The sequence below is a fragment of the Bufo bufo genome, chromosome 3, assembly GCF_905171765.1.
Source record: "Bufo bufo chromosome 3, aBufBuf1.1, whole genome shotgun sequence".
Taxonomy (NCBI): domain Eukaryota; kingdom Metazoa; phylum Chordata; class Amphibia; order Anura; family Bufonidae; genus Bufo; species Bufo bufo.
Genome location: NC_053391.1, coordinates 580,901,370 through 580,924,207, shown reverse-complemented (window position 1 = coordinate 580,924,207; position 22,838 = coordinate 580,901,370). Strand labels below are relative to the sequence as shown.

Genomic DNA, 22,838 nt, shown 5'->3' with positions numbered 1-22,838 from the left:
GAAAAGGTTGCAGATTGCCGCGCAAATAACCAAAAAGTGGCAGATATCTGTTTGTAAATGACCCCCTTTGTGTCTGCAAATTTAGACAATATATGTAGAAGTTAAAATTTCTCGCCCATATTCATTGGGGGGACACAGGAACCGTGGGTATAGCTATGTCCTCTAGGAGGCGTTGACACTTGTAAAAGCTGTTAGCTCCTCCCCTGGCAGCTATACCCCCTCTGGAGAGAGAGCTTCAGTTTTTTCGTGTCAATAGGAGGCAAGACCTGCTCCCCCACAGAAGACAAGGTGGACCAGGGCAGCCTCGCTCCCCTCCATTCCGCCAGCCAAGGGGTCACCCATCCAAGTCCCTCAATTCCAGCGTCCTGCCACTACGGTGCCAGTAGCTGAAGGGGTGACCCTGCTGGACCAGCAGAAGGGTGAAGATGACGGCAGGACAGAAGATGAGGTGAGTACACGGGACTAGGGAAGTATTAACCTCTTCCCCCTCCCCATCTCCCTCTTGGCATGGTTCTCCCCTGGTGCCCTTAACCCTCCTCCCTCTCGGCATAGTTTTCTCCTGCCCTCAGTGTTAACCCATGGGGACACAGCAAGGCACAAGCTGCCAGGGGCTTTTATTATCTTGGGTGGAGGACATTCCAAGACCCCTAAAACAGTCCCTCTTACTCCCCCTCAGCGGGAGAAAGAGGAGCGCATGGCTCCCGATACCTGGCTCCATATTCCGACCCTATCGGGTGTGGGCGCCGACAGGGTTAATGAGGACAAGACAATCGCGGACGCCTCCGGCAGTGTCTATTTCCTCCTGGGGGCGGGTACGCCGCTTAGGCCCCCTTTTCCCCCGGGCCGTCCGGCAGTGCTCCCTGCGGCCGTGTGTTCAATTTGGGCCCCGGTTTTTTGTGGTAGACTAGGCCGCAACTGTTCCCCTGGTGGGCGGCGGTGAGCTAGCGCAAATTTCTCCCGCCTAGCTGTTCCCCCTCCCCCAGAGCCAGCTGAGCACCGCCCCTGCTCTCTGCACTTTTAACCCTTCCTGGCCGGCCCTGGGTCTTCAAGGAGTTAAAATACAGTGCAGTTACTTACTGAAGTAACCCTTCATACCCTTTAAGAACCAGTATTAAAAAAGAAAAAGCATTTAATACAGGCCCGGTCCCCTCAGCACACATTCGGGAAAAGTGGTTATGCATAACCGTGCGGTGCCAGACTGGGCCCGTACTCTGTCCCGGTCACAGGAGGACCTCTCATAGTCCCAATCCGCCCTTCACGGCTGCTTTGTTGATACTTCTCCATACACCTGCGCAATACAGGGGACCCTGAAGGATTCCCTATACGCCCTCCGGTGCCGTTGGCTGACAATCCTCCACCTGCACAATCAAAGAAGGACCTCTGACATTCCCAATCCACCCTCTGGGTCGTTTGGTTGATAGTTCTCCACCAGCGCAATTCAATAGAGGACCTCTGATGTTCCCACTCCACCCTCCGGGTCGTTTGGTTGATGATTCCCCTCCTGCGCCATTCAATAGCGGACCTCTAACATTCCCAATCCACCATTCTTGATCGGTTGGTTGGTTTTTTATTTTTTTTTATTTTTTATTTTAATTTTTTCCACCGGCGCAATTCATTACAGGACCTCTGACTTCCCAATCCACCCTTCCGGGTTGTTTGGTTGATAATTCTCCACCTGTACAATTCGTAAGGACCTCTGACATTCCCAATCCACCCTCCCGGCTCGTTGGTTGATAATTCTCTACCCGCGCAATCCAGTGGAACTTCCCAATCCTCCCTCCGGGGTTGTTTGGTTGATAAGGCACCGACGGCGCAATTCGGTGGACGGACCTCTAGCAGTTCCCACTCCACCCCCTGGGTAGTTTGGTTGATAGTCCCCACCTGCGCAGTCCGCAACTGCCAGAAGCGAGATTCTGAGGGGTAGACCTACGTGCAGCGGACCGCAGCAGGACATCTTTCTCCTCGAATATCTCCGCACCCCCACCCTTCCTCCCTGGGTCATGCTCAGACACACCCTCTCTCCCCGGAGAGGGTCAGTCTAGGCCGGGGGGGGGACTGAATCACTGATTCAGACCCTGACATGAATCCGAAGCAATCTCCCAGGATTGCGCCTACGGTGGCCGGCAGTACTTGTCGTATGCATTGCCCCCTTCAATGGGGGAGTAATTGCACTACTTTGGGATACAGTACTTGCCTTATACATTGTCCCCTGCCATAGGTGGACTACGTACCGGTACACTAGTTTCAGTGCCGGGCGTATACATTCCCCCTTCTGTAGGTGGTGGAATTGCATCTCCACTGGGTTCAGTGCCTGCCGTATGCATTAGCCCCTTTCAAAGGTGGCGCGATGATATTATCTCTGGGTGCATTTTGTGCTGTAGACATTACCCCCTTACTTAGGTGCAATATTTGCACTCCCTCGGGTACAGGACTCTCCATATGCACTAGTTCCCACCGTGGGTATTGAACCCCCCTTCTAGGTGGAGTATTTTCATTTCTATGGGGCTGTTCACATGAGCGGTGATTTTCACGCATCACTTGTGCGTTGCGTGAAAATCGCAGCATGCTCTATTTTGTGCGTTTTTTCACGTAACGCAGGCCCCATAGAAATGAATGGGGTTGCGTGAAAATCGCAAGCATCCGCAAGCAAGTGCGGATGCGGTGCGATTTTCACGCACGGTTGCTAGGAGACGATCGGGATGGAGACCTGATCATTATTATTATTTTCCCTTACAACATGGTTATAAGGGAAAATAATAGCATTCTGAATACAGAATGCATAGTAAAATAGCGCTGGAGGGGTTAAAATAAAAATAATTTAACTCAGCTTAATCCACTTGATTGCACAGCTGGCATCGCTTCTGTCTTCTTTCTTTGCTGTGTGCAGGAACAGGACCTGTGGTAACGTCACTCCGGTCATCACATGGTCCATCACCATGGTGATGGACCATGTGATGACCGGAGTGATGTCACCACAGGTCCTGTTCCTGCACACAGCAAAGAAAGAAAACAGAAGCGATGCCAGCTGTGCAATCAAGTGGATTAAGGTGAGTTAAATTATTTTTATTTTAACCCCTCCAGCGCTATTTTACTATGCATTCTGTATTCAGAATGCTATTATTTTCCCTTATAACCATGTTGTAAGGGAAAATAATAATGATCAGGTCTCCATCCCGAGGTTAATACTATTTCAGAATGCTATTTTCCCTTATAACCATGTTATAAGGGAAAATAATAATGATCAGGTCTCCATCCCGAGGTTAATACTATTTCAGAATGCTATTTTCCCTTATAACCATGTTATAAGGGAAAATAATACAATCTACAGAACACCGATCCCAAGCCCGAACTTATGTGAAGAAGTTCGGGTTAGGGTACCAAACATGCGTGATTTTTCACACGTGGAAAAATCGTGCATGTTCCCGCAACGCACCCGGACCTTTTCCCGCAACGCCCGTGTGAAAGAGGCCTTAGTCTCCTGATGGGTCAGGTGTTGGCGCTTCTATCCTGGGGCAGCTTCCAGCGTACTCTGGTTCCCTGGTGTGCATGGAAACCTTCCTTCAGGGGTTGGCACATACGGTTCCTCCGTTCCGTCCTTTACCGCCTTGGTATCTGAATATGGTTCTCTCAGCGTTTCAGCCTTCTCCCCTTGAGCCCTTGCGGGAGATCTCAAGCCGGCTCCTGTCCTAGAAGGTGGTAGTCTTGTGGCTATCACATCCATCAGACGGGCGTCCGAGTTGGGGAAGCGCTCTCTTGCAGAAAACCCTTCCTGGTTCTTCACAAGGATAAGGCGGTTCTCCAGCCCATTCCTTCTTCTCACGAATGTGGTCTCTGACTTCCATATCGATGAAGAAATTGTCCCTCCTTCACTGTTCCTCCCCTTCACACGCTACGGAAGGGAGTTATAATATTGGACGTTGTCAGAGCTCCGATCTTATTTGGCAGCCTTCAGTCTCTTCTGGCGTACGGTGCTCCTTATTGTCTTCCAAAGGGTCCTCGCTAGGGATTGGCGGCCTCCCAGGCGGCGGTTGCACGTTGGATTTGGTCTACAACTGCTGAAGCATACCGCGCCCTAAGCAGGGTTCCGCCCTTAGGTGTCACGGCTCACTCCACACAGCGGTGGGCGCTTCTTGGGCTCTGAGGAATCGCGCTTCGGCCGCTCAGTTGCGTAAGGCGGCTACTGGTCCTCCTTACACACGTTCACAAGAATTTACCAGGTGCATACTTATGCATCGGCGGTCGCTACCTTGGACCACGTGGTCTTGCAGGCGACCGTTCTTAGATGCCTGCAGGGACGCTGGCTTCCATGGGTCTGTGGCCTTTCCCTCCCTGTGGACTGCTTTAGGACGTCCCACGGTTTCCTGTGTCCCCCAATGAATATGGGCGAGAAAAGGAGATTTTTGTATAACTTACCAGTAAAATCTCTCTCGCTCTTCATTGGGGGACACAGCACCCACCCAGTATTGCTGTTTGGCCACAGTTGTGGCAGTTGCTGGTTTGAACCCTGTTGGGTCCTTCGGCATGGTTGGTGTTATATGTTTTTTCTTGGTTGGCTTGCTTTTCCTACTGCTTCTCACAAACTGAAGCTCTCTCCAGGCTGAAGGGGGTATAGCTGCCAGGGGGGAGCTAACAGCTTTTACTAGTGTCAACGCCTCCTAGAGGACATAGCTATACCCATGGTCTCTGTGTCCCCCAAAGAAGAGCGAGAAAGAGACTTTACTGGTAAGTTTTACAAAAATCCCCTTTTCTGAGCGAGCCAATGTCTGAGGAAGCGGCAGCCTTGTAATTCCAGCGCAGGAAATCCTCCTGGACAATGGAGTGGAGGCGGACAGGTTATTTTTATTACGTGAATATAAATCATTACATCGTATTTTCAGTCTGGACTTGAACATTTTGTAATATCGCCTGTCACTAGTCTCTCTGTGCACACGGCACACACTTTATGTAGTCACAGCCCAGAGATCTGACAAGGAATATGCCAGTGTCTGAAGAGTCTAAGCCTCTCCGAAAGGCATCTGTGAAGAAAAGTCTGTTAAAAACTGAGTGTTTCATGTCCATTTTGTATCGGTGTGTGCCATTTGAAACCGTAGTTCATTGGCTTTTTTTTTTTTTTTTTTTTTATTTTTTTTTACACATCCATTGCTCTCAGTATATATACATCATGGACATCACATGGAACAATGCCCCCCAATTATGAACAATGGCCCCTCAGTGCCACTCAGCCTATATACAGTATTTGTGCCCCCAGTATATATGTGATGTCACCACGCTGGGAGTGCCAGGTTAAAGCCTGCAGTGAGGAGTGAGTGCCCCCACATGTGCCAGTGGATGAGTTTTTTTTTTTTTTTTTTTTTTTTTAGTTTAGTTTTTAATGGCTCTTAGACCAGTGCACTCTTTTCAAAATGGCCTTTAAAAAAAAAAACGGTCCCCTTGATTTCAGTTAGGTCCGTCTGGCCGTAAAAACATGTCCTATGTTTTGACAGCTGCTATTCCCTGTCCGTTTAAAAAAAAAAAATTACGGTCATGTGAATAGCCCTATAGACTTCAATTGGTTCTATAAATGGCTGTGTCGGCGGTTACTTAAACGGCCATCACATGACCATTTTTCCCATATATATGTGTGTGTGTGTGTGTGTGTGTGTGTGTAGCCTTAAAAGTGTTTTCCAGGATTTTATAACTGAGCTATCCTCTGGATTGGTCATCAGTAGGGGTCCGACACCCGGGACCCCCGCCGATCAGCTGTCTGAGAAGACACCGCGCTGCGGCCCTCTCTCAGCTCACTAAACACAGCGCCGAACATTGTATAGCGGCTGTGCTTAGTATCGCAGCTCAGCCACATTCACTTCTATGGGGCTGAGCTGCCCCTAGGACACATGAACGTGTCATCACATGGCCTAGGAAAAGCTGAGAGAAGGCCGCAGTGCTACTGCGTTTCTCCTCAGGACCAATGCAGATGCCTTCAGCTGCCAACAGGTCAAGCCAGTGTCATAGGTACAAATCTGCTGGCAGGTGCCCTTTAAGAAGACTGTTTTGCACAATATGGATTATGCATTTAAGAACCGACAAAAAAGTGGCAAAAATGTACTTTGCAAGCAACTCTCAGATTGATGTTATGATGCAGAATGCTCTGGCGTGGTCTTGTATTGCTGTTTTATGAGAAATCTGACTGTATATATTCTTTCAGGCTTTATAACGGGAGAGCAAAGGGACGGCAGTTTGGTACAAAGTGCAGTTCAGGTGATCGGATCGGTTGTGGTATAGAGCCCGGCTCTTTCCATGTACAGACGGCGCAGATTTTCTTCACAAAGAATGGAAAACGGGTAAGTGAGGGGTAGCAGGTTGGCGGTTCTTGTAAAGTAACCGTTGCTGTTTCCTTTAAATATCATGGCGAGTGCTTGTCTCTTTCCCTGTGCAGGTTGGCAGCACGGTGATGCCCTTGTCTCCCGATGGCCTGTTCCCAGCAGTGGGCATGCACTCCTTAGGTGAAGAGGTGCGCCTTCATTTAAATGCAGAACTTGGCTGCGAGGATGATGACAGCATAATGATGGTGGACAGCTATGAAGATGAGTGGGGAAGGCTACATGATGTCCGAGTTTCTGGCACGGTAGGAAACCTGGGCAAGAGTTAAGACTTTCTATATTTTCATACCTTTTTAAATCCTTTAAGAAATGCAAAACTCTTATTCCCAAGCCGAACTCTGACATTCATTACTAGCCGTCTGTATCGCCTTGACTGCGCTTCTTCCCCCGGCAGCTGGGGATTTATAGGGACATTTCTGCCAATCCAAAATGCCATCTACACAATTAGTGATGCTGTTTAGGATGCAGATCTTCATGTGGTTGGTTACTTGGATCCATAATGTCCCTATGGCAATGCTGGACTACCATGACACATGGCATGAAGTTTTATCAAAATATATATTCTAAAAAAAATTATTTATTTTTTCCACATTTTTAAAACATAGGTTTAGAATTTAACCTCCTCATGACCGCCGTACGCAGGATTGCGTCCTCTCGCGAGACGCGAGATTTCCTGTGAACGCGCGCGTTCACAGGAACGGAAGGTAAGCGAGTGGATCTCCAGCCTGCCAGCGGCGATCGTTCGCTGGCAGGCTGGAGATGTGATTTTTTTTTAACCCCTAACAGGTATATTAGACGCTGTTTTGATAACAGCGTCTAATATACCTGCTACCTGGTCCTCTGGTGGTCCCCTTTGTTTGGATCGACCACCAGAGGACACAGATAGCTCAGCAATATGTAGCACCAAGCACCACACTACACTACACCCCCCCCCCCCCCCGTCACTTATTAACCCCTTATTAGCCCCTGATCACCCCATATAGACTCCCTGATCACCCCCCTGTCATTGATCACCCCCCTGTAAAGCTCCATTCAGACGTCCGCATCATTTTTACGGATCCACTGATAGATGGATCGGATCCGCAAAACGCATACGGACGTCTGAATGGAGCCTTACAGGGGCGTGATCAATGACTGTGGTGATCACCCCATATAGACTCCTTGATCACCCCCCATCATTAATTATCCCCCTGTCATTGAACACCTCCCTGTAAAGCTCCATTCAGACGTCCGCATGATTTTTACGGATCCACTGATAGATGGATCGGATCCGCAAAACACATACAGGTGTCTCCCTGGAGCCTTCCAGGGGGGGTGATCACCCCATATAGACTCCCTGATCACCCCCCTGTCATTGATCACCCCCCCTGTCAGGCTGCAGTCAGATGTCCGTATGATTTTTACGGATACATGGATCGGATCCGCAAAACACATACGGACATCTGAATTGAGCCTTATAGGGGGGTGATCAATCCATATAGACTCCCTGATCCACCCCCCTGTCATTGATCACCCCCCCTGTCATTGATCACCCCCCCTGTCATTGATCACCCCCCTGTCATTGATCACCCCCCTGTCATTGATCACCCCCCTGTCATTGATCACCCCCCTGTCATTGATCAACCCCCTGTCATTGATCAACCCCCTGTCATTGATCACCCCCCTGTCATTGATCACCCCCCTGTCAGTGATCACCCCCCTGTAAGGCTCCATTCAGACATTTTTTTTGGCCCAAGTTAGCGGAAATTATTTTTTTTTTCCTTACAAAGTCTCATATTCCACTAACTTGTGTCAAAAAATTAAATCTCACATGAACTCACCATACCCCTCACGGAATCCAAAAGCGTAAAAAATTTTAGACATTTATATTCCAGACTTCTTCTCACGCTTTAGGGCCCCTAGAATGCCAGGGCAGTATAAATACCCCACATGTGAGGGGCATATTGAGTCCATGAAAGATTGAAATTTTTGTCCCAAGTTAGCGGAAAGGGAGACTTTGTGAGAAAAAAATAAATAAAATCAATTTCCGCTAACTTGTGCCAAAAAAATAAAATTTCTATGAACTCGCCATGCCCCTCATTGAATACCTTGGGGTATCTTCTTTCCAAAATGGGGTCACATGTTGGGTATTTATACTGCCCTGGCATTTTAGGGGCCCTAAAGCCTGAGAAGAAGTCTGGGATCCAAATGTCTAAAAATGCCCTCCTAAAAGGAATGTGGGCCCCTTTGCGCATCTAGGCTGCAAAAAAGTGTCACACATCTGGTATCGCCGTACTCAGGAGAAGTTGGGCAATGTGTTTTGGGGTGTCATTTTACATATACCCATGCTGGGTGAGATAAATATCTTGGGTCAAATGCCAACTTTGTATAAAAAAAAAATGGGAAAAGTTGTCTTTTGCCGAGATATTTCTCTCACCCAGCATGAGTATATGTAAAAAGACACCCCAAAAAACATTGCCCAACTTCTCCTGAATACGGCGATACCACATGTGTGACACTTTTTTGCAGCCTAGGTGGGCAAAGGGGCCCACATTCCAAAGAGCACCTTTCGGATTTCACAGGTCATTTTCCTACTTACCACACATTAGGGCCCCTGGAAAATGCCAGGGCAGTATAACTACCCCACAAGTGACCCCATTTTGGAAAGAAGACACCCCAAGGTATTCCGTGAGGGACATGGCGAGTTCCTAGAATTTTATATTTTTTGTCACAAGTTAACGGAAAATGATGATTTATAATTTTATTTTTTATTTTATTTTTTATTTTTTTATTTTTTTTTCCTTTCCTTACAAAGTCTCATATTCCACTAACTTGTGACAAAAAATAAAAACTTCCATGAACTCACTATGCCCATCACGAAATACCTTGGGGTGTCTTCTTTCCAAAATGGGGTCACTTGTGGGGTAGTTATACTGCCCTGGCATTCTAGGGGCCCAAATGTGTGGTAAGGAGTTTGAAATCAAAATGTGTAAAAAAATGACCGGTGAAATCCGAAAGGTGCTCTTTGGAATATGGGCCCCTTTGCCCACCTAGGCTGCAAAAAAGTGTCACACATGTGGTATCTCCGTATTCAGGAGAAGTTGGGGAATGTGTTTTGGGGTGTCATTTTACATATACCCATGCTGGGTGAGAGAAATATCTTGGCAAAAGACAACTTTTCCTTCCTATTTTTTTTATACAAAGTTGGCATTTGACCAAGATATTTATCTCACCCAGCATGGGTATATGTAAAATGACACCCCAAAACACATTACCCAACTTCTCCTGAGTACGGCGATACCACATGTGTGGCACTTTTTTGCAGCCTAGGTGGGCAAAGGGGCCCACATTCCAAAGAGCACCTTTCGGATTTCACCGGTCATTTTTTACACATTTTGATTTCAAACTACTTACCACACATTTGGGCCCCTAGAATGCCAGGGCAGTATAACTACCCCACAAGTGACCCCGTTTTGGAAAGAAGACACCCCAAGGTATTCGCTGATGGGCATAGTGAGTTCATAGAACTTTTTATTTTTTGTCACAAGTTAGTGGAATATGAGACTTTGTAAGAAAAAGAAAAATCATAATTTTCCACTAACTTGTGACAAAAAATAAAAAGTTCTATGAACTCACTATGCCCATCAGCGAATACCTTAGGGTGTCTACTTTCCGAAATGGCGTCATTTGTGGGGTGTTTGTACTGTCTGGGCATTGTAGGACCTCAGGAAACATGACAGGTGCTCAGAAAGTCAGAGCTGCTTCAAAAAGCGGAAATTCACATTTTTGTACCATAGTTTGTAAACGCTATAACTTTTACCCAAAACTTTTTTTTACCCAAACATTTTTTTTTAATCAAAGACATGTAGAACAATAAATTTAGAGCAAAATTTATATATGGATGTAGTTTTTTTTTTTTTTGCAAAATTTTACAACTGAAAGTGAAAAATGTCATTTTTTTGCAAAAAAAATCGTTAAATTTCGATTAATAACAAAAAAAAGTAAAAATGCCAGCAGCAATGAAATACCACCAAATGAAAGCTCTATTAGTGAGAAGAAAAGGAGGTAAAATTCATTTGGGTGGTAAGTTGCATGACCGAGCAATAAACGGTGAAAGTAGTGTAGTGCAGAAGTGTAAAAAGTGGCCTGGTCTTTCAGGGTGTTTAAGCTATAGGGGCTGAGGTGGTTAAAGGAATCGGTCATCAGCAGTAGCTTTAATCAACCAAGGACAGCGCTTTGCTATCTCTGGCGCTCCCATCAAAATGAAATGAATGGAGCAGCGGCACACTTGTCTGACCAGATGCTCCATCCATTTCAGGGGGGCTCTATGAGGTAAGGAGCCCTCTTTCTCACAAAAGGGGGGGATTCCAGCGGTGTGACCTGCTTATAGGGGATAACTTGTTATAACCGGAATATTTCTTTAAACACTGACAACCTTTGGGGCATTTTTTTTCATTACAGCGCTTTACTCATTTTGGACTAAAAAACTTTTTTTTCTATTGGACTTGATTCATAATTTTCAACAGTGTTTGTTTTTTTGTTTTTTTCTCCCTCTACAGCGTTCACTTTCTGTGCATTTGCAGACTAGCAGGCCCGCTCCCTGGTTGCAGCCCTGATCTTTGAATTCCAGACAGCTCATAAAACCCTGATTTCAGACGTTTGTTTGAGCTGCCAGGAATGTACCGATAAGCGCTACAGAGTGAGCTGTTAAAGGGCATCTGTCAGTAGATTTGTACCTATGACACTGGCTGACCTGTTACATGTGCACTTGGCAGCTGAAGGTATCTGTGTTGGTCCCATGTTCATATGTGTCCGCATTGCTGAGAAAAGAAGTTTTAAAGGGAACCTGTCACCGGGATTTTGTGTATAGAGCTGAGGACATGGGTTGCTAGATGGCCGCTAGCACATCTGCAATACCCAGTCCCCATAGCTCTGTGTGCTTTTATTGTGTAAAAAAAAAAAAAAAGATTTGAGACATATGCAAATTAACCTGAGATGAGTCCTGTACGTGAGATGAGCCAGGGACAGGACTCATTTTTTTTACACAAAAGCACACAGAGCTATGGGGACTGGATATTGCGGATGTGCTAGCGGCCATCTAGCAACCCATGTCCTCAGCTCTATACACAAAATCCCGGTGACAGGTTCCCTTTAATATATGCAAATGAGCCTCTAGGAGTAACGGGGGCATTACCATTACACCTAGAGGCTGCCACGTCCTCTGCCCTTAGACTGAGAGAGTGGCAGTGAAAACATAAAGTGGAGAGGACTCGGTAGTGGCAGAGAAAGCAGAACCTCTAGGTGTAATGGTAACGTCCTTGTTGCTCTTAGAGACATATTAAAACATTATTTTTTCTCAACAATGTGGGCACATATGGACATGGGACCAACACGGATGTCTTCAACTGCCAAGCGCACATGTAACAGGTCAACAAGTTTTATAGGTACAAATCTGCTGACAGATGCCATTTAAGGGTTCTTTAAACGGGCCAAGAATCGCACATCGATGATCACTGATAAGCGTTTATAGTAATGCTCCTTAGTGATCAGGCAGTGTAAATGTACTGCCGATTACCCCATGAACGAGAGAAACGCCCGTTCATTGGGTAATCCGATAGTTTGTGTGCCCACAAAAATGATCGTTTACTGACAGCATATTGTGCTGGGTAATCACGATCTCCTGCCAGCAAACAATGAGTCTTTATGGGGACGAGAGATGGCATTAGTGATCGCTCCTCCCCATACTCTGGAGGAAATCGCTGCATGTAAATGAACCGGTCTACTCCGCTAGTGAGCAGCAGATTGTCGGGAAGGAACGCTTCCTTCCCGATAATGTGCTGTAATATCATTATGGGTAAAGGGACCTTTAGAGCAGCTCCTGACGTAATTTAGTGAAAGCTGTACATGAAAAACTGTTCATATTGTAATATTTTCTAGTAAAGACCAATTAAAAAATTATTTTTAGCATAAAAGGAGTATATAAGGCTATAATAAAAAATTAATTGCCCCCAAAAGTGTAGTCTTTAAGTCCTTCTTTAAGCTATTATCAACACGGAGATCAAGTACCAAAATACCCAATATATCAAAGTTTTATTAAATTCACATTAAAACCATACATACACATATACAAACATGTGGAAACAACATAAAGTGCCAGGAGCGACAGCTCATGTATATCCTGTAAGACCGCGTACTAAATATGGCATGGACTATCATCTAGAGAGCGTGACCATCTACACATCTATATACATCTCCTCACATACCTGGCATGCATACGGGAATCCCATACTACAGTGCATACTGACTAATAACCATACATTCCAAGTAGTAAACTGGAACACAATAGATACATCTAAGTCAATAACGACACAACTCTAAACTATGTCCAAGGAATGTGGTATCTCAATCTATTCCTCTTACCCGATGCCCCAGGTGTGTGTCAAACAGGATTGGCGGTCGCTGACTGGCGTGCCCCTCTACGCGCGTTTCGCATTTGCTTCTTCAGGGGGAGTGGCTACAATGTTTAGTTGGAGGTCTTTTTTAACTATCCTATGGCCAATGATTCGTTTCCCAACACTCACTTGATCTGCATGATGCCTGCTCCATTCTCGGCGCATCGTGAAAGTTCATGGGTATGGCTAGTACGGGACTTCCGCCCTTCCGTCTGCGTGATCCTGGCGAGGGCAGCACAACATCACAAGGAGCACTAGTGACGGGATGGCGCAAGTCCGCCCACCCATGAGCCGCGATGCGCACTGGAGTCGAGCGGTAGATATCATAGGTCTATATAAGAGTCAATAATGTAACTATATCCTATCGCAATCTTTCATAACATCAAGATCCCATGATTTTCAATCATATCAAAAACATATAATATATATCATATTTGATTGATGATATATATATTATATGTTTTTGATATGATCGAAAATCATGGGATCTTGATGTTATGAAAGATTGCGATAGGATATAGTTACATTATTGACTCTTATATAGACCTATGATATCTACCGCTCGACTCCAGTGCGCATCGCGGCTCATGGGTGGGCGGACTTGCGCCATCCCGTCACTAGTGCTCCTTGTGATGTCAGACGTTGTGCTGCCCTCGCCAGGATCACGCAGACGGAAGGGCGGAAGTCCCGTACTAGCCATACCCATGAACTTTCACGATGCGCCGAGAATGGAGCAGGCATCATGCAGATCAAGTGAGTGTTGGGAAACGAATCATTGGCCATAGGATAGTTAAAAAAGACCTCCAACTAAACATTGTAGCCACTCCCCCTGAAGAAGCAAATGCGAAACGCGCGTAGAGGGGCACGCCAGTCAGCGACCGCCAATCCTGTTTGACACACACCTGGGGCATCGGGTAAGAGGAATAGATTGAGATACCACATTCCTTGGACATAGTTTAGAGTTGTGTCGTTATTGACTTAGATGTATCTATTGTGTTCCAGTTTACTACTTGGAATGTATGGTTATTAGTCAGTATGCACTGTAGTATGGGATTCCCGTATGCATGCCAGGTATGTGAGGAGATGTATATAGATGTGTAGATGGTCACGCTCTCTAGATGATAGTCCATGCCATATTTAGTACGCGGTCTTACAGGATATACATGAGCTGTCGCTCCTGGCACTTTATGTTGTTTCCACATGTTTGTATATGTGTATGTATGTTTTTAATGTGAATTTAATAAACTTTGATATATTGGGTATTTTGGTACTTGATCTCTGTGTTGATAATAGTTTAAGGAAGTACACCCTTGCATGCACTGGTGGTGTCCATCTAGTTGACTAGTCCTTCTTTAAGCTGTAGGTTCATCATATACTGTACCTACCTCATATATCCTTTATTATTTTTCTTTTTTCAGCTACTAGAATATGTTGGGAAAGGAAAAAGTATAATAGATGTGGGTCTGGCACAGGCGCGTCATTCTCTCAGCACACGGAGTCATTACTTTGAGGTGGAGATTGTCGACCCGGGAGAGAAATGCTATATTGCTTTAGGTCTAGCAAGAAAGGTGAGTGGTTGAGGACGTGTTCCCTAGTCTCAGTCCTGCACCTTCATATTGGGCAATGTCTCCTTCCAGTTTTGGGAGGATTCTGTATTGTCTTTACTTGGTGAGAACTGTCTTCCAGGCCACGGATCACTGTCTAGCGGGATCATTCGTAATTAAATTGCATAACTTTTTTTTTTTTTTTTTGTTTTGTTATACAGGATTACCCAAAAAATAGGCACCCAGGCTGGAGCCGTGGTTCTGTTGCATATCATGCAGGTATTGCATTGCCATAGTTAGCATTAAATGTATCAAATGTTGCACAGTGTTTGATAACTTTGGTACATCTTAGGGCTCTTTCACACTTGCGTTCTTTTCTTCCGGCATAGAGTTCCGTCGTCGGGGCTCTATGCCGGAAGAATCCTGATCAGTTTTATCCTAATGCATTCTGAATGGAGAGAAATCCGTTCAGGATGTCTTCAGTTCCAGAACGGAACGTTTTTTGGCCGGAGAAAATACCGCAGCATGCTGCGCTTTTTGCTCCGGCCAAAAATCCTGAACACTTGCCGCAAGGCCGGTTCCGGAAAGGCATTAATCCGGATCCGGCCTTAAGCTAAACGTCGTTTCGGCGCATTGCCGGATCCGACGTTTAGCTTTTTCTGAATGGTTACCATGGCTGCAAGGACGCTAAAGTCCTGTTTGCCATGGTAAAGTGTAGTGGGGAGCGGGGGAGAAGTATACTTACCGTCCGTGCGGCTCCCCGGGCGCTCCAGAGTGACGTCAGGGCGCCACACGCTCATGGATGACGTGTCGCATGGATCACGTCATCCATGCGCATGGGGCGCTCTGACGTCATTCTGGAGCGCCCCCGGAGCCGCACGGACTGTAAGTATACTGCTCCCCACTACTACTATGGCAACCAGGACTTTAATAGCATCCTGGCTGCCATAGTAACACTGAACGCATTTTTGAAGACGGATCCGTCTTCAAATGCTTTCAGTTCACTTGCGTTTTTCCGGATCCGGCGGGCACCTCCGGCAAATGGAGTGCACGACGGATCCGGACAATGCAAGTGTGAAAGAGCCCTTAGGCTTATTTCACAGGAACGATAAAAAATGAGTCTCGATCTGTTCAGGGAAAAACTGATACTTTTTGATGCATTTTGCACACAACATCTCCTAGCAACCATCCGTGAAAAAAAAAACGCATTACATCCCGATACCTTCTGTTTTTTGCACAAGCCCCATTCACTTCTATGGAGCCAGGACTGCGTGAAAAAAGCACACTATAGAACAGGGATGCTCAACCTGCGGCTCTCCAGCTGTTTTGCAGCAGCAGGTTGGGCATTCCTGATATAGAACCTGATATGAAGCGTTTTTTGATGTGTGCACAGACCCATTTGAAATGATGCAACACATTACATGCGTACGAAAAGTTGCTCATGTAAAAGAGGCCTGAGATGTTACTTCACCTTCTATGCCACCGCTTTACTGGAGCGTCAGTTGGTAAATCAGCTTTTCAAAACTGGAGTGATGGTGTAAAATGTGTAAAAAAAAATAAACTGGGTACCTGGTATGTTGGTCTGTGTAGGGGGCTGCCAGTAAGCACTTGATTTAGAAGCGCAATCTCATTTTAAAAGCATTACCGTGTACTGCCACCACCACTACACGCGCACACACCTTCCTGTCACTTTCCTAACTGTGAGAGTAATGTAATATATATATATATATATATATATATATATATATATATATATATATATATATATACATATATATATATACACACTGTCTTGTTTCAGACAACACTTTTTAAGATTGCCCACGTATGTAGCATGTGCCAAAGTTTATCATTTGCATAATACCTGTAACGTGTCAAAGCTGATGAAATGTACTGCACTTAACAGATGATGGGAAGATTTTCCATGGAAGTGGAGTTGGGGATCCATTCGGTCCACGCTGCTATAAAGGGGACATCATGGGCTGTGGAATCATGTTTCCAAGGGATTATATTCTTGACAGTGAAGGTATAAAAAAACATTCTGGATGGATAGTTCTTGTTCACTCTCCAGATGTGATCCGTTCCCTTGATTTATTACTGCCTCCTTCATAGGGGAAAGTGATGACAGCAGCGACATGAAGGAAATTAGACTGCAGCCTCGTGGCATCAGGAACGTTATGTACCTCCGGCGAGAGCAGCAGCAAGACGAGGATGGGGAGGAGGAAGATGAAGAAGAGGAGGAGGACATTGAGCGGGATCATGAGGGCAGAAAAGTTGTGGTAAGTGATGGAACACTTCCACCCGCAGACCTCATGATACCTTTTTAAAGGGGTTTTGCAGAGTTGTCATATTAATGACCTATCCACCTGATATCCAATATTGGATTGGGGGCGGGGGGCGATTTGACTCCCAGTACCCCGCTAATCAGCTGTTTGTCACTGGACACATGGCCAAAGCACAGCTCATTGCACTATAATGGATATAGATGCATTGCATTTTAAAGGCAATCAAAAACGGATGCGGACAGCATGTTTTGCGGCCCGATTGAAGTGAATGGGTCCGCGTCTGAGCCGCCAAAACTGTGGCTCGGATGCGGACCAAAACAACGGTCGTGTGCATGAGGCCTTATACTGATGAGCTCAGACCAAGACCAGTCTTACCTGCACCCTTTAGAACCTGCTTGCCAAAATGTACGAAGGGGCTTATTGTAATAAAAATGCTAAGAAGTCATTTGTTCCCAGTTCTAGAATGCGAGTCCGCTGTGGAGCTTGTTCTGTGGTCACACAAGACTTCAGATGAACATAAAGACTATTTGTGCAGCTTTAAGGGCTAATTTTTACCATGAGAGAAAAGTAGCGTAACAAAACTGGTAGGAGGCAAAGCCTTACTGTGACTGAGCTAGGGTACAAACGTTCCCACGAAATGAACTCTGCAAGTGCGGGAGAATGTCTCGCCACCTTCACTAGTAAGGTCCTCAGCCATTCAGTAGATATGCATAACACGTGGGGGGTTATTTACTAACAGACATACGTCTATATTAGGTGTATTTCTGTCGCAGATTGCGGCACAAAGGTTCTATGCGCCGCAATCTCTGACTTTTCTCCACTCACGCCAGGTCTAAAAAAAAGTTGGCGGGGAAAGGCTTTTAGGTGCAGAAAATGGTCTAAATCTACAGCAGCAAGGGAGCTGGTGTAGATTTAGAAGCGGCGGTGGAGCCGCCGGATTTATGTAGAGGACGGCGCCTCTACATAACTTGAGCAGGGGCTCATTGAGACCGGCGTTTAAAACACTGGTCTTAATAAATGAACCCGGACAACCCCGATCATGCGTATATGTGGCAGCAGCTATCTAAAGTGTATGGCCAGATTAAGGAAAACTGGCCTGGTCTGTGTTTGCTAGACCTTTTGCAAATTTGTGTAAAATTGATGTTTCTCTATCCCCAGGTTTTCTTCACAAGGAATGGGAAGATCATTGGAAAGAAGGAATCCATTTTGCCTCAGGGGGGCTTCTATCCTACCATAGGAATGCTGAGCAGTGGAGAGAAAGTCAAAGTGGACCTGCACCCACTGAGTGGGTGAAAGATTGATATCAGTGGGAAAGAACACTGCATTCATTTGCCATCTTCCCATACATCAACCCCCCTCCCTCCTGGTCTTGCACGATTTGCACGTGGGCTTGTGATAGTGCTTCTTCGTGTCTGGAAATGTGTCAGTGGCCCTTGCTTGTCAATGTGGGCTCCACAGTGCTCATTGCCTGTATATTTTGGCATAGCAGAAGACATGAGGTGACAGGAAACAAGAGAGGATGTTGGAGGAGTACCTTTTGGCTCCTTGGTCAGTTTCAGGTGCAGAGCTGCTGCAGTTGCACGTCCCCATAGAGAACCTTTGTTTCTGTGCAGCTAAACGCTGTTTACACAGCACAATCTGCTGCCCAGAAATGTTCATTTTGGTGTCCGCATCAAAGATGCTTTCACCTTTGACTTGATTATCGGCCTGTGTAATGGGGGGGGGTCTTAAGGCTGACCACCTTTACTTAGCTTAGGCTACTTTCACACTTGCGGCAGTGTAATCCGGCAAGCAGTTCCGTCGTCGGAACTGCCCGCCGGATCCGCCAATCTGGATGTGACTGAAGGCATTTGTGAGACTCATCTGGATGTGGATGCGTCTCTCAAATGCATTGCAAGAACGGATCCGTCTCTCCGCTTGTCATGCAGACAGACTGATCCGTCTTGTATCTTTTTTCACATTTTTACCGGTCTGTGCATGTGCAGACCGGAAGGACGGATCCGGCACTAATACATTCCTATGGGGAAAAATGACGGATCCGGCATTCAGGCAAGTCTTCAGTCTTTTTCGCCGGAGATAAAACCGTAGCATGCTACGGTTTTATCTTTTGCCTGATCAGTCAAAACGACTGAACTGAAGACATCCTGATGCAAACTGAACGGATTACTCTCCATTCAGAATCCATGGGGATATGCCTGATCAGTTCTTTTCCGGTATTGAGCCCTTGTGACGGAACTCTATGCCGGAAAAGAAAAACGCTAGTGTGAAAGTACCCTTATGCGTATGCAAATCTGTCAGACATCTGGTTAGAGTGCATATTGGGGGTCATTCACTAAGATCACTTTCATTTTTTGTCATAAAAAAAAAAAGCTGCAAGACCTCAGTTTGTGACATTTTTCCAGGCGTAAATATGATGTCTGAAATCTTTTAGACTAAGCGCACAGACAGCCAGAGGAAGCGCCTAATTTAAGGCAAGGCGCATCCTTTGGCAGTCTTTGATGAATCCCTTGCATCCAGTTTATACGTCAGAGATTCCCGCTGCATTAGATCGGATACCCCACTGCACCGGAAGGAATCGTGCATCGGTCCTCAGTGATATTTGCCCAATATTGCTGCAGTTTTGCCAGGTCCATATATCGTGCAATATTTCTACGTATTTATTCCTCTATTTATGGCTTCCATACAAAAGCAGTCTAGACTGGACTTTAACCCAAATTGGGTTGCATGACCTTTATAAAATGCAGCCTAGTGTTTTAAAACATGTCACAAATGTCCGAATTGGTTTCATCCCAAATGGAGCAAGGACACACAGTGCTCCCTGTCTGAAATGACCGATGCCTATCCATCATGAAAGCGCCAGAACGCTGCCAGGCAGTCTCCTCTTATTAGCACTTATTTCTTTACCATGCTTTAAGCTTCTTTTCTGGACGGTTGCGATACATTACAGTAATTAGAGCGGTGTCTGGGTGCAGTCTGAAAAGAGAGCTCTATGTCCATGTGATGTCTCGTGAACCTGTACCGTGGCATAACTACCTCCTATTTCTGCTGCTAATTCTTCTGTGTCACTGTGAGATCGCCAAATCTCTACTTGGCTTTCAGTAATTGCCATTGTTTCCGGAGCAGCACCTACACGGCAGCCTGGTCTTTCTAAGTCACTTTTTCCTGCAGCGTCTGCACTTTTAAATGCGTTCACTGACTGTTTTGTTGGTTTAAGAAGCAGAAAGGACCGTATTGTACTGACATCTGTAGTGGGATTGTACTAGCGATCACTAGGTAATTGAGGCTTTTCTATATCCTGTTTTACTTGCAAAACTCAGTAATGTGGCGTTTTAATGGGCTTTCTAATGGATTTTCAGGAGATGGTTGTCCACTAAAAGGGGATACCGATTACTTATATCAGGTCTGGTAAATAGGAGCAATACCTGAAAGAGGTGTCTGGCTGGTTAAGAAAATAAAAATTGTAATACTGTTTTCTCATCGGTCATTACTTCCTGGTCCCTTTTGACACAGGGAATGTGACTGGTTAGCCAATTGTTGGCTGAGGCAAGTCACTGCTGTGACCTGTCATTTGCTGAGTGGTCGAGGCGGACCAGGACGTAGAAACCGGCTGTCAAAAACATTAAAGACTAAGGACGCCTTTTGGAACTATCTTTTATGATTGCATTTAACTCATTTTGGGCTAAGAGCCTTCTTGCAATTTGTCTTTATTAAGAATTTTGAGCTGTTTTTGAAATATAGGGGTTAAAAAAAATAAAGGTCAGGAGATCAGAGACAAGGCTTCACATGAGCCGTCGGCTAACTGACTCAGAAGTGATTTTTTTTAACTCCTATAGCTCAAAACCTGCTGAAAATTTTTAATAAAGATCAATTGTAAAAATCGATTTCAGTCCAAAATGCAGTCATAAACCAAAGGTTGCCATGGCTTTTAAGATATTTTTTTACCAGCTGAACAACTGCTTTTAAACAGGAGGTCCCCTTTTTAAACACATTTTTATTGTTTGAATGCATCCAAAATTAAAGAAACACTTTGCAGATAGTCTTCTAAATTTAAAGGGTTATCCCACAGACAGCATGTTTTAAATAGTTATTATTTGCAGATTGTTTGCAGAGGTGCTTAGAGCTTTTAGATGCATTGAAACAATAGAGAAAGTTTGCGGAGATGAGCCTTACCTTTATGACTTCAGCTTTGTATTGCTTATACTGGCAGTGGCCCTAGAAAGCATATGGACATCATAGAGGTAGAGTCCACCGCTTGGGACCCCCTCCATCAGCTGGTAAAATCAGATCCTACCCTGGTTCAAAGCATCCATGCTTTGCATGCTGAGCCATTCATTTGGAGGGCTGCCATATAACACTACATTATCCCTGCAGCTCCAGACCAAATGGATCTACTCCAATCAGCTTCTTTTTTTTATTTTTATAAAGGACTTGTCTTCATTGCACAATGCCTTTAACTGTAAAAGAAATCGCTTGCAAAGATCGTTATCAGTAGGACTGTGATAATCAATTGTAATCTCTGAGAGCCATGCTATTGCTAGCATTGGCAAAGGTGTTATTATCCTATATCGCGACCCTTAATTCTGTTAAACCTCCCCCATGCTGACATAAGCAGAATATCCCTGTCTGTAAATGGCCAGAACAGACCAGCTGTCCTGGCATTGACCCCAAATCTGTGGAAGCCCAACAGAAGATGGATGGGAACTTGCCGACCAAAATGCTTCTATACTGTGCTAGTTAACGCTGCTACAGTACATTCCATATGGACGTTGGTAAAGTCACACTACCCACAGCAGACCAAGTCCTATCCATGAAGAGAACGGCATCCCTGATGCTGGACACTTTCTGACAGCTGAGACTGGGTAGATCCGTCACATGTAATGTGGGCGAACCGTCACATGTTAGATAATTTGTACAAATGATCCAACCGTCGACATGCCAGACTAAACTGGCTGATCAGGGAGATGGTTAAAAAAATAGTGTAAGGCTTTCGAACTAGTGTTAGGAGACATCCAGCAGGCTGTTCCGGTATATTTTCCAGGATTTGGCCAGACAAAAACCTGTGGTGTGCAGCAACATTTGTCATGCCAAATACTGGCATATATGCCAGGGAGCGACCAAATCTCCACCAGTTCCTATTATAGTCAATGGGGTCTGGTGGGCAGGATGCGCTTACCAGCTATGATGGATCCAACGCTGGTGTGAAGCCAGGCTTAACCAACTTGCAGAAACTGGCAAATTATCAGCTATAATTGGCCAAACTGCCCTGCGAATGTAGTTTAGGCTAACAATGCCCCCCCCCCCCCCAAAAAAAAAAATACACCACTTGGAAGGCAATAGGCTGCTGTTCAGGAACGCTAAAATGGTCAAAATCTGCTGTTTTGGTCGACTTTTTTGTGTGTTGCCAGTTTAAGGGCTCGTGCACACGACCGTATGTATTTTGCGGTCTGCAAAAAATACGGATGACATCCGTGTGCATGCCGTATTTTGCGGAACGGAATGCACACGAAGTACCTTCCTTTTTTTTTTTTTTTTTTGCGGACCCATTGAAATGAATGGTTCTGCATATGGTCCGCAAAAAAAAAAAAACGGAACGGACACAAATGGAAAATACATTTGTGTGCATGAGCCCTAAGATTTGTTTCTAGAATTGGCAGCCCATGAGCTCTTTGAAGCCTCCATGGTACCAGCCCTATGCATTGATGCATAGTGAAGTGCCCTATAGTCTTTACTGACAATCTGAGGGATGGTTTTCCCCATACTATACAAGCAGAAGGACGGGCTGCTCCCATTTACAAACTCATCTGGTAACAAGCGCATTCGTATTTGGGACCATTGTCCAGTTGTATTATTGCTGCTGTTTAGTTGTAGGAAGAATGGATAGTGCATCCATTAATCTCATGGTGAGCTGCCAATGCTTCAGTTTCCCAAGCCATAATCGATGAATACAGTATGGGGGAGGGGTATTGACCCAACAGTGGGCGCACATTGATCAGTTTTAGGATGGATGCAGAGTGCAGTAATAAAGCTTTGTATGGGAGCTGTTTATTTAGTTCCAAAATTCTGGATCAGATCTCAATAGGATAATGAATAGTAAACCCGAACATTTTTGTTTTCTGTCTTTAAGGTGTTGTCCGAGGCTTAAATATTCATATATCAGGATAGGTCCTCAATATGGGATTAGTAGGAGGCCAGACTTCCAGCCTGGTGCTAATCTGCTGT

General features: G+C 45.4%; 1 protein-coding gene across 2 annotated transcripts in view; it reads left to right on the top strand.

The window, feature by feature from the left end:
- SPRYD3 (SPRY domain containing 3) overlaps positions 1-18,583 on the top strand; it is a 50,430-nt gene extending 31,847 nt beyond the window's left edge. For both annotated transcript variants that reach the window (XM_040425788.1, XM_040425789.1), the window contains exons 5-11: positions 6,185-6,320; positions 6,416-6,604; positions 14,209-14,358; positions 14,556-14,613; positions 16,241-16,360; positions 16,447-16,613; positions 17,778-18,583. In XM_040425788.1, the coding sequence (XP_040281722.1) occupies positions 6,185-6,320; positions 6,416-6,604; positions 14,209-14,358; positions 14,556-14,613; positions 16,241-16,360; positions 16,447-16,613; positions 17,778-17,912 (955 nt within the window). In that variant the 3' untranslated portion in view covers positions 17,913-18,583. The remainder of the gene's footprint in view (positions 1-6,184; positions 6,321-6,415; positions 6,605-14,208; positions 14,359-14,555; positions 14,614-16,240; positions 16,361-16,446; positions 16,614-17,777) is intronic.
- Positions 18,584-22,838: the final 4,255 nt, after the last annotated feature.